Source organism: Macadamia integrifolia, chromosome 5, assembly GCF_013358625.1.
Source record: "Macadamia integrifolia cultivar HAES 741 chromosome 5, SCU_Mint_v3, whole genome shotgun sequence".
Taxonomy (NCBI): domain Eukaryota; kingdom Viridiplantae; phylum Streptophyta; class Magnoliopsida; order Proteales; family Proteaceae; genus Macadamia; species Macadamia integrifolia.
Window position 1 is genome coordinate 17,253,992 of NC_056561.1, and position 12,474 is coordinate 17,266,465.

Here is a 12,474-nt window from a genome sequence, read left to right on the forward strand (position 1 = left end):
AAAACCCCAAGAAAAAAAAAAGGCTACTCAAGACTCCAACTTAGTAAGGTAGTGTCTAATCTCGGAATAAGTAACCAGCTTCACCACTGAGCATGATTCACTGTTTAAACATCCTGCTACTTCATACATTTAGAATGTTAAAATGGTACTGGATTCAGAATACTCACAGTTTCAACATCAATTGGATCCATTTCCTTCAGTTTCTGCAAGTGGCCACTGGTGTTCGGGTCAAAGACGCTTCCAATGAAGCTATATACTTGGGCAAAGTCTGGCATAACTGCACCCAAATTGAATACATAAAAGCAAATTATGAATATAAAAATATTACGTTAACAGCATACAGAAAAAGAAACTGTGCCCCCAGATTAGTTCAAGCAATATGGGGGGGGGTCAGAGTGGGGCGGGTGACAAATAGGTCGAGAGAGTTATGCATAAGCAAGTAGATAATCTCCATAAGTATCAAGTAATGCATGCATATATAATATGTATACATCATATGGTGAATCATCTTCAGCTTTGCATGTGGATGTAACACATCATATTGGTGTGTGAACCACGTTAAATCTCTGTGTCATCTTTGCTTGAATCTGTTTGTTCCTTTGTGTTTCTTGGTGTTTGCTCTAACATTATTAAAATGATTCAGTAAGATTAGGTAGTCAATGACTCAGTGACAGCTAGACACATCCTACCACTTGTCGAAAACTCAGTTGACGATTAGGACTCATATACAACTTCTTTTCCCACCCACAGAAACATTATTAAATCATTATCTTTTTGCCTTACGATTTTATCTTGTAGTGATAGGAGTTAGCCAAGTGTTACATGCCATCAGTTCTATAGATAAATTGAATCTATTTTACTTAAAAATATATTTCATTAAATAATCAAAACAAATGGAGCACAAATAATTTTCTCTCTTTTTTTTGGCTCGCTCACAAATATTCTAGTGACAATAGTAGCATCCATATACATGAGCAACTCAAAAGATATTAACCTAGAGTCGGAAGTTCAAAGAACATTACAGGTTCCAGAAAAAGCCATTTTTTATTTTTGTCTGAGACCAGGAGTTTATAGAACAAGTGAGACAAAATTATTTTCAATCTGGAAGATGGAGAAATTGACTGTTCTGAACTTAGTGTCTTGTCCAAGTGAAGAAAAAAGAACCAGATGCAGAGTCTACTTGTGCTTTATACATACAGGTATTAGGAACTGGGTGAAGTGGGAAATGTCAATGAATTTGGCCTACCGGACAGTATAAAAAAATTCTGCTCAATTTGACTTTTCTTGAATATAGCAATATAAATAAGGACTTACCTCTCACTGGTGGCTCTTGATTCCCTTGATCAGCTGTTTCACAAGTTGGCCATGTCCTTGGAGTACTTTCGCTGCTACTGCTACAATGGTTTACAACTGTTGGTCCTGCAGATCCCATATCATCTGAAAAATAACATCAAATCAAAATATAACTTTTACATAAGAAGCCACTGATTTTGAAACAAGAACAGAGGTAGTTTGTAAGATAAAAGCAGGTAAGAACATTGAAACCTTTAGCCACATGGGACAAACTGACTGGTGGTGCAGAACTATGAGCCCATGAAGACACAGCTGCAGTTGTCATTGGATTTCCAAGCATTGATGATGAATCTGGCCTGAGAATGTATCCTGGTTCAAGCAGAGCAGCCGGAGATTGAAATGCTCCTGTCACTTGTGAGAGCACTGGAACTGCAGAGTTCATAAAACATACAAAAGCTGAGAGGGTTTACTAAGACATTTAACCATGAAGACTCAGCATAATAGAACCAAACTATCCTAACCATTTTTAGAGGCTTTCTGTGGGTACGGATGAGCTGCTTTTCGCTTTGGCCGAGGGGGAGGTACATGCTCACTTGTCCCATTCTTCTGAACCTTCAAAAAGTACTTCTGTGCATGACTCCGTATCTGCAAAGGCCATCCTTTAATATCTGGAACATAGACAACATATCTAAAGCAATTCATGATATTGATTAGAGAATGTAGTATTCTTCAAGTAGACTGAGTGCCCAGCGATGTTGCGACAAACAGAGCATAGTGTAAGAGTGCTAATTTGGGTCTGCAATAACAAATTGAAAAATATACCCGACAGTTCCAACACTAAGCAAGTTAATGCAAAAATGGAAATAGCAACAAAGTGTACTTCTCTTACACTAGCTAAACATAGCCATGTAAGCTTCCAGAAATGTGAAAAATCAAAATATCCCCACCAGGAACACCCCCTCCTTTCTCTCCTAAGGAAGAAGAATAAAGGATAATCAAAATAACAGTCTTTATTCAAAGTGTCTGAAGGTATTATACAGCTGGCTAGGTAACACGTCTCTTGTTTTTGTGATGGACAATGATTGAGAGTGTTGGTTCACAGTTAGTACAATTATATTCTATTGAATCTGTTACAGTGATTAACAAGTCCATTCCACCCCCCAACCACACCCCCCCCACCCAAAAAAAAAAAAAAAAAAACCAAGGATTCTAGCTAGCTGTCTATGCTATGAACCAACAGCCAGCTAAGATATTCAGAACCAGTTACATAACTCACTTTCTCTCTACAAAGAAAATGATACATAGTTTTTTGCAGGTAAATCATTTTAACAAGAGGGGAGTCATGCATTTTGAAGTTACCTGGATAACAGTCTTTGACCCAACAAATGCCTCTATCTTCTTCCAGTCACGATCAAAGCTAAAAATCAAACATAAGACAAGAAATATTAGGTAAAACGATCACCACCCACAGAAACGCCAACAAAATCTAAGGATTAAGTTCCCTTTTCTTAAGGGTATCTAAAACAACCTCAGCCTCAACTAAATTTAGATCAAGCTAAACAAAGTCAGCTATCTCTAGCAAACTAAAAAAAATCTCAACCACCTGAACAAGCTCTCTATCTAGAAAGCATAGACTCCTTTATAGTAGATGTAAGCCAAGCACAAAGTGTGAACTGTTATTGTCAAAAGTATAATAATTAGGCACCGAAGGTGAATGTTCTCATTGCACCAACGATAAAAACAACATTCCAGGGGATAACCAATCTAATGTACTCTCGGTGGATCCTTCTAGATTTCTAGTAAGGGGAAAAAAAAGAGCAACCAAAACGCAGAATGACACCAATCCGTCATTTGAACTCAGTAGACAGTTCCAGATCTGCACAGAAACTGCTATATTTTCTTAAAAATTTCTTAGCTTTTCAGAAGTCCAATCTCACCAAAGTCATAAACAAGAATATTCTCATTTATATGCTTCAAATCAGGACCTTGAAATTCGTTTTAACACGGTAAAATAAGGACTCACCTCAATGGTAAGAACTAGCAGATTAGAGAGTGAATTATAAGTTCTACGGACGGGTCAATGTAATCTGCAGATTCACGGTACATAACTAAAACCCTAAACGCATCCAACCCAATCAATTATAGCCTTAATCAGGTACCTGGAAAACCCAGAGCTGTGCACGATATTTCGTACTCAGTAGCTGCAACTGAATCGCAACCAATAACCCAGAATCTTAGACTAAGAACAAATACTATCAACAAACAATTCCACAGCAATTCCGAGCGAACGAAATGCAAAACAGTTGGAAACAAAATAAGAATTCAAGACTGAATTTTTCCGAAAACCCAATTCGAGACAAACGCAATTAAAAAAACCCAATTGAAAAAAGACCAAATGAGGGGAAAACAACAAAGAAAACAAGGATTAAGGTAGAACCCACAGTTGAAGAGCTTCAAGGAACTTGTCGTGCTCTTGCTCAGTCCAGCTTTCTCTGGATTTGGTGATGGTATAAGGCTTTCTAATCTTCTTGTTAGGATCATCTGATGAAGCTGTGGTAGTAGTTGGAGTAGTTGTAGTTCCTGTTAAAGACCCAAGTCCAGGAAGAGATATTCCCATGGGATCCAAGTAGAAACCTTCCGGTGGAGTTGGGTTTGGATTTACTGAAACCATATGCTACACGCTCTCTCTCTACTTTTTTGCTTCTGCTTCTTCCTGTACAGTTTCCTTCTTCTTCTTTCTGGATTTCTTCGATGTTCTTCTGCCTCTTCTTCTTCTTCTTCTTCTTCTTCTTGGGTTTGTTGGCAATTCCTCACTTGTTAATGAGATTAATAAAAAGGCAATGAAAAATTGTGGTGAGCTCGCGACTCCACAGCCCTTTTCTTATATATATCTAAATCAAAGAATTACTTAATAAAAGTATACGAAAATGACTTTATAAAATAAAAAAATTAATAAAAAAGTCAGGTTTTGGTTAGTTGGTTGGACGGGATGAAACCGTCCACACTAACTTTGCTACTATACGTGGCATGCAGGCAAGGTTATCTTTACTTGGACATGACGTTTACCTTTATAGAGATTCGAGTCAATAGGGTTGTCAATTGATCGATTTACCTTTCAAAAATGAATGAAACCAAAACATGATCCAATAAGAGAATATTGATTTTGATTTGAATTCGATTTGTTTTTTTTTTTTTTTATTATTTTTTATTTGATATTGATTTATTATGTCATTATATTTGAAATTATGAAAAAATGTTTTTTTATAATAAATTTTGGATTGATATCTATTTTTTATTGAATTATATTCGTTTCAATCCTTATTTTTAAAGTTCTATTAGTTGTCTTTATCGATTTTAGTGTGGTTTGACGTGGGTAATTTAGGTTTGTTGGTTCATGTTAGGTTTGGACACATCTATTCGAGACTATTAGTTCCATAATAGGGTTCATTTTTTTTTTTTTTTACAGGAAATGAGAATCAAAATCAAAATATTTTTGTAATATTTGGTTTTATTTGATTTGTAAAAGGGCTCGGTTATTCGGTTCAGGTGGAAACAATCTGCTGAAAAAAAAATCAAATTGGTAAAAAAAAAAAAAAAGGAAAAAGTTTTATGTCCGAGATATCCCCCCTATGCCATGGACACAGACGTGCAAAATGACCACCTTTTTTTAGGTAAGGTGAAATGACCACCCTGCCTCTCCTAGGGGTGTGCGCCCTTGTGTCTGGACCAAGGGAGAGCTCTCGGACAACAAACACCTACTCGAAAATCACTATTAGTGAAAGATTCTCTTTTCACCCTAGATGAAAGAAAAACTTAATCCTATTCTTTATAGTCTTTTATGATCCATTTGGTTAGAAGTCAATGACAATCACTAACAATGGAGTAAAATAAATAAAGTATTAGAAATTTTTCTTTGGTATCTAAATGATAGTTTTAATAATAAACCCCAAGGGGGTAGTCAAGTTCGCAAGGGACCTTCGCCTCAAGAAGCGTGTGGTACTGAGTTCAACTCCTCTTATCTCCTTAGGGCTAAGGGGTGTTTAGTACTCTTCAATGCTTTCTATGAATGTTGAATGATTCTCATTCAACCCTAGTATAATCTGATCTATGCTATTATGGGATTAGTATGAGCCTGCGAGACTAGTCAGGCTAGAGGCTTAGATACCCATTGTTAGTCACAAAAAAAAAATGACAATAATTTAAATTATCAAAAAATTTAGATATATAATAATCAATGAAAAACTACTGATCATATTTTGCAATATGAAGTGCCCTTTGTATATATGAAAATGGCTTCTCATGTTGCATATTCTTACCAAGTTTCTAATTTTGATTTTGATTTATTTTATTTTTTGATACCATCACATAAAATATTGAAATCATCTCCTTAAACTTTATTAGGACACATTCAAATATAAGAAAAAAAAATTACTTTGTTGCAAAGAAGGCCTTGAGTTGAAAAATAAAAAAATAAAAAATAATTGATGCAAACTTGCTCTTAGGGTAATAAGGAGTCCCAAAACCCTAGACCTTGGGTAGCATAAGGTCTCCATCATCAATATTGAGATCCGACAAGTTTAGACAAGTTAAGCAGTCTTTCAGTTTTTTTATGATTTTCATTTTGTTTGTAGAGAGAATAAGAAGAGTATTTTCCTTAAAACTATGAAACACCCTTTGTTAATTTGTTTATTCATAATTTTGCATGTGGCATGCAAAATGGTTACTCCCCATCATGCACATTTCATGCATGATTGGAATTAGTGGAATCTATTGATTTGATTCAGAATCAACTGGCACCAGTATCAATTAACCATGATCCTTGACTTATTGAGTTTGACCAAGTTAAATCGAATATGTTTGAGGAATTCTCAATCAATTCCAATTGATTTCAGAGTGATTCGGATCAAATTCAAGTTGAAACCATTGAGACTGATCTTGTATCTAATTTAGATTTTTTAAACCTTGATTGATGATAGGGTATGTGTATAATGATGTATGGATTATGAACCATGAAGCTTTTTTTTTTTTGGGAGGTAGTTGGGCTTTAGTGTAAGCCTAGAAAAAGTCATTGGTTTGACCATCCAATACTATGAACGAAAATCTTACTTCTACGCTACGTAGAAATCCATTTTGATAAAATAGCTAGGTGAGACCAGTTTGTTGATCCAAGGTTCCAAAATTTTGGGGCCTCATTCATCCCAAAAGCCCCGGGATCCTAAACAATGGGAATTGGCAAATTCCCCTTTCAAATTGGTGGATGTATTGAAAGTACCATATATTTTCCCTTTCTATTGTCACTCATTAAGGCAAGAGATCATTGTTTGGTCGCGGATCATGTTCTTGTACAAGAACCATTCTCGTAAGGAACTGATCCACACAGATGAAATCCACCCAAAGAAAAGCCCTATGATGGATTTCATCTGTGTGGTTCAGACTGTACGAGAACCAAATCCTTCACTCCTTGAACCAGTGCAGAGGCAATGCGAACGCACATTGGTGCATCAATATTGATGGGACTTTTGATTTTACGAGGGTGGGATGATAATTTCGTGTGCTCTAATATCTGGTCATTTGATCCACACAATCTGGCAACATTCTTCTCTTCCTCATTAGGGACTAAGAACCCTGAAAGGCAACGTGGTCATTGCACCTAGACATAGAGGGAGAACGTTGATTGCCCCACCCTTTATGAAAGGTGGAAATTTTGTCTCGATTGGAATTTCCATGCATGCTCCCACATGGCCATGTTGCCTTTCAGGGGACTCTCTCCCCTCTCATTATTACTGATTAAGCAACAAAGATTTCGACTCACATCACTAGTATGGGGGCATCTCCAACGAAATAACAATAACAATATTGAAAACGATATCATCTACATAGAACCCACATGGTACAAGACATAAAAATTAACATAAAAATCCATGTAAGAAAACGTAGAATGTAGATGCGTGGAGAAGTTTTCCCCATTACTTAGTTACATTTGTGGTCCTTTTACTAGCTGATGCCAAATTACATTTATGAAATCCAGAATCTTACATGGGTTTTCATAAACCAGAATCTTCTAGAAAATGTGAAGACGTGGAGGACTTACATTCCAGTATCATGATTCATGTTTGACCACTGGAGATGTGGTTACTTGCATGATTGCATCCACTTACAGTAACTTTAATATTTAATCACATAAAACTAAACTCTATTAGAAGAAGTTTCTATTTTCACCAAAAATAAAATAAAATAGAAGAAGTTTCTATAGTATTTATTAATTTTTTTGTAAGATTGATTCAAATAGGGATTCACAAGGAGCCGACAAGAGACCCACAAAAGACGAGATTAGGACCACCAGAGGCTAGAAATGGGTTTCACTGGGTCACACTTATTTCCAACTCTAAACTACTATTTTTATAGCAAGAAAAGTAAAAATGGGAGGGTCGAACAATTGACCTTCCTTGGACTTCTGTTAAACTCAATTGTCTAACTATTTGTCATTGAGCTAGAAACCTATCCACTTATGGTAATAAGTTTTTGGGCATAAGAACCCTCCTAGTCGGCATAGGAAACACCAAATGCATGGAAGCATATTTAGTGCACATCGCCTAGGAGAAGAACGTGGTCTTTTCACACTCGGCTCAGTCTAGGTGATTCTTACACTGAACTATTAGGTTTCTTTTTTCTTAATTTTGTATTATAAGTCTCACTTCATTGATAAAATGATAGGTAGTCATATGATCATTCATAACATTCCTTGATTAGATTTAGGTCTAATGATAATTTTGATTGTCAATATCTACCATATCACCTACCATGTAAAGGTTCTCTCTAATTTTTTCATGGTTCCATTTTCATTAAGTGCTAAATTTATTTTTCCCAATAATTTTCATAACTTTCTCCCGGCACTTGAGTTTGAGTTTTCAAACGAAATTTCTTTTGGAAATTTTGATTTTATTTATATTTTTTCATTATGATAGGAAAGTATATTTAGACATAGATAAGTGAGGTAAAGAATCAAGCTAGATGATGGGTTTGATACCCTTCATGTGTGGCAATTGATGATTGTCTAAGTAAGATAACACTACTTGTTTCAAAATGTAAATTTTAAATTTTTAGTCTAATAAATTTCTTTATTAAACAATTCTTCAAAAATATTTTTTGAAATAAATGAAAGCCATGGATATAGTAGATTGGGAGGTGGAAATCAAACATTTTTTTGAGGATGATATGGATTATAATTCTACTTGTCAAAAATTCCTAACACTAGTCTCATAATAGGAAGCTTCTCAAAATGAGTCATTAATCAAAATAACGTAAGAAATTAGTCACATAGTAAATTGGTTGAGACCCAAATTAATTTTATGAAAGTTAAATTCCAACGTTCTCTATTTACATTAAAATTTCATCCCAACAAAGATTTTCAAATGAAAAAATTGAGATTTAAAAATTCAAAATTATGAAAGAACCATAGTATTGTTTGAATAATATAACATGCATAGATATATGTGGATGCATCCACTCATACACTAGAGGCTATTTGAAATTATTAGTTTCTGAAATTTAATATGTGACTAATCCATACCATGTATCTATATGACACAATAAAGATGGATTGCTTTGGTAATGTAAGATTATCAAAGGAAATATTACTTTTGTTTTACATTGCTTTGTTGAGGAAGCCTTTTCTTGACATGTGGCCAGCGCAAGTTGTGTACATGTTGGATTTAAATGAATTTTAAAACAAAAATAAGTTTCAAAATACCTCATTTTGTATCTTACTTGTTCTGTCTCCATAGTGTTGAACTCAAGACTTTATGTGTGTGTATGTTTTTTAGAGCAATTGACAAGGAAAACTTTATAGAAAAAAAAGAAGAAAGAAAGAAGATAGTAGAAAAGCTTTCGTCACACCTCATATTTTGAAGAGAGTGAAGTGAGGTTTATATATTAGAATGAAAATATTCAATGGTAAGGTGCTATGAAGGAAAAAAATTCACAATGCTCTCTTGTCTTATGGAGTTTCTGGGTTTATATTCACAGACGCACGAGCTGGGTCATGGCGAGGCATGGCACTAATGTGTATGGTTTCTTTTTTGTTGGCAATCGAACATCAGAAAAAATCATTTACTGATGTTGATATTTGTTTATTGGACGTTGGTAGGGGACATGTAAGAGACATCTCTATTTTTCCCTCGGCGGATCTTTGGAATTACCACTACTTAGCTTTCAATTTGCTTTGTTGATATTAGTGTAAGTTTGGTCCTAACGACCAAACTCGTCTTGGCCTGTCTTGAGCCCAAACAGGGTCTGGCCTAAGATTTCCAACCCTAAGGGCAGGTTAGGCTTGAAAAACATTGATCCTAGGCCTAGCCTGGCCAATCCAAGCCCAACCTGGCCCTACTCGACCTTGATTTTTATAATATAATTTAGGGTTGTCATCATATCTTTTTATTCAGAATAAAGAAATTTGGGTTATTGATTTTTATGGTTGTGTGTCAATCAAGGTGACCCTACCAAACATCAGGGCCAATTAGGGTAAAGTAGGGTCGGATTAGATTAACATGGGCTCGATTAGGTTGGGCATGGGTTGATATTTGGGGACTAGGTTTGGGTTGAGGTTTTAAGAAACTTGGCCATGTTTCACACCTACTCTTTGAGCTCCATCTGACGTGAATTGAGGTTTAATGACATCAGTTAAGTCGTACAATAACGTCGATAACTTTATTTTGTATGATGAAAGTCGATAAAAGTTAGCTTTTTGTCGAGAAATACATCTCTTGAATCCTTTTGGACATGTATTGCCAAACATTACCTCTCTTCTATTAAAGAGGATGTTGTTGCCGAGAATCTGTAGAAGGCTGAACGTCGGTCCTACAAGATCACCAAAGGCAGAGGCTTGGAGATGGCTCCTGGGTTAGTCCTCCAATGCCCAAGTTAGAGACCCGTGCAATAGTCTTCAGATAGCTAGTAATGGTGAGTGAGTGAACTTACCTGGTTCTCTCCTCCGGGTTTCTTCTTATAGGATCATATCCTGTAGAGTCCGACTAGGATACGTCCTTTTTCCTTTGAAAGTATTGGGAAAGTATGTTGGAGGACTCCTTGCTCGTATCACGTTTCTACAGGGAATATATCCCTTGGGTGAATGGAGTCCTATCATGACTATCACTGAGGAGAAGTTTGGATTTCCCCACCACCTGCTATTTGAAGCTGTGGTGTAGATAAGTGGTGAGATGCCACGTGTCAGTATCTGGGTGGGTAGTTTAGTTTGTGTGTATCAAAGTACATCATTGACACTTAGATGTGAATTTTTTAAATGCCTTACTCATATGATCTCTCTCTGTTCTAGTTATGTGTATCTAAGAAACACACTGATGTAAAACTTAAAAGAACACAATAAGGGAGTGTACTATTACTTTGTGGAAGCCAAGAGGTCTTTTATCTTGAAGATCAATTTGCATTTGTCTCAGTGTACCAATTGTGTATCTTTGATCTTTAGGACATCATCAGATGACGTGATTTAGCCCACATTCATTATTGAAAAGAGTAACAATTGTAGTATCATCAAGTACATTGTTGGAATTAGGGGTGCAAGTTTGGCCCTGACGTCCTGAATCCGCCCTTAGCTCACCCCGATCCCGAACAAGTATCGACCCAAAAATTTTGGGCCTGAGGGCCAGTTCGATCCTGAGTTAGGGTTAGGGTGGGTAAAGGTTGATGTCTTTGGCCCGCCCAACCCACCCTGAACCCAACCCTGATTTTGGTCCAATCTGACCCTGGTTTTTGCCCCTGATGTTGACTTTGGATTTTTTGTTTTCTTAGGATGTTCTTCTCTTTGTTTAACATGACAAGAGTTTTGAGATCTTCGGACTGTTTGCCTTATTAGGATGACCTCTTTGTTTATTATGATAAATAATTGAAGTTTTTTGGACTATTTTCTTTCTTAGGATGATCTTCTCTATGTTTACCATAATAGTTGGGGTTATTTGTATTGTTTGAATATTTGCTTTAAGATGTTCCTCATGACAAGTAATTTATTATGAATATTTTTTTATTTTTCAGTAATTTCATATTTTGCAGGGTCAAGGTCAGGGTATACCAGGCTCTTGATGGAAAACCAATGTCAAGGTGAATCAGGGTCATCCAGGCCCGACCTTGAAAAAATCAGGGTCAATCAAAGCAGGAAAAGGTTGGGCCTGGATTAAAGTTTTACGGCCTTAAGTCAAGGTCAGGGTGGATTTGGGTTCAGTTAAGGAGACTCAGGGTTGGGGTAGGGTTTTAAGAAGCCCGGCCCAACCCGGCCCTGTTGCACCCCTAGTTGGAATTCTTTGATCAAGGTCGGATTGTGTTTTTTAACTGATGTTACAAATAAATTATTGGCTCTCTCAAAATCATTAGCATATATATATATATATATATATATATATATTCACAAGACCTCTCATCGAATGGTTTGTTTCATCAAAGCTACTCTTCACCTACTCAAAGTGACAACTTGAGAAAATAATGATAAACAAAGAAACCAAGTTATATGTTTTTCTGAAACCAGGTTATATGTTTTTTTTTTTGCCTTAGGCTGCGTTTGGTAGTCATTCAGTTCTAAAAACATTTTGTGTTAAAAACAGAATTTTTAGTTTTTGTGTCAAAAAAATAAAAAATGGTGTTTGATGAACCTGTTTCAGGAACGATTACCCTAATTATTCACTTTTTTATATTTGGAACGAAATCGAAATGACAAAACAAAGTTTCGTCGTTCCATCATTTTGCATTTGTAGCATTTCCCTCCCCCCTCCTTTTCGTTCAAAAAATACCAAAAAACACCAAATTGACACCAAACGCTTTATTCCATTTTTTTTGTTCTCATAGAATAAAAAAATATTAGAATTTTTTTTTTTTAAATAACTACCAAATGCAACCTTAAACTAATAATAAATAGAGACAAAAAAATTTATACTTTTATTTTTGGGAGTTTTTTCTTTCCCCCCTTTTTTTTTCTTTAAATTTTCTGAACTGACAGACAAACCCTCGCAACTTCCCCATAGAAACAATATTTTCCTTTTGAAACCGAGTTAAAGAAATCATTCCACACAATTAGTTTTATTAAAGAATTTCCTACGCAACATATGTAACCTGATAGAACTATAAACATCTTCGTCATTTTTTTTAAGGTAAAATTATAATCATTATTTCCATTATAGT

General features: G+C 35.6%; 1 protein-coding gene across 2 annotated transcripts in view; it reads right to left on the reverse strand.

Moving 5' to 3' along the window:
- LOC122079276 (protein REVEILLE 6-like) overlaps window positions 1–4,165 on the reverse strand; it is a 6,062-nt gene extending 1,897 nt beyond the window's left edge. For both annotated transcript variants that reach the window (XM_042645615.1, XM_042645614.1), the window contains exons 1-6: window positions 3,735–4,165; window positions 2,653–2,710; window positions 1,815–1,938; window positions 1,546–1,722; window positions 1,315–1,437; window positions 168–277 (exon numbers count right to left, since the gene is read on the reverse strand). In XM_042645615.1, the coding sequence (XP_042501549.1) occupies window positions 168–277; window positions 1,315–1,437; window positions 1,546–1,722; window positions 1,815–1,938; window positions 2,653–2,710; window positions 3,735–3,964 (822 nt within the window). In that variant the 5' untranslated portion in view covers window positions 3,965–4,165. The remainder of the gene's footprint in view (window positions 1–167; window positions 278–1,314; window positions 1,438–1,545; window positions 1,723–1,814; window positions 1,939–2,652; window positions 2,711–3,734) is intronic.
- Between the last annotated feature and the right edge of the window lie 8,309 nt (window positions 4,166–12,474).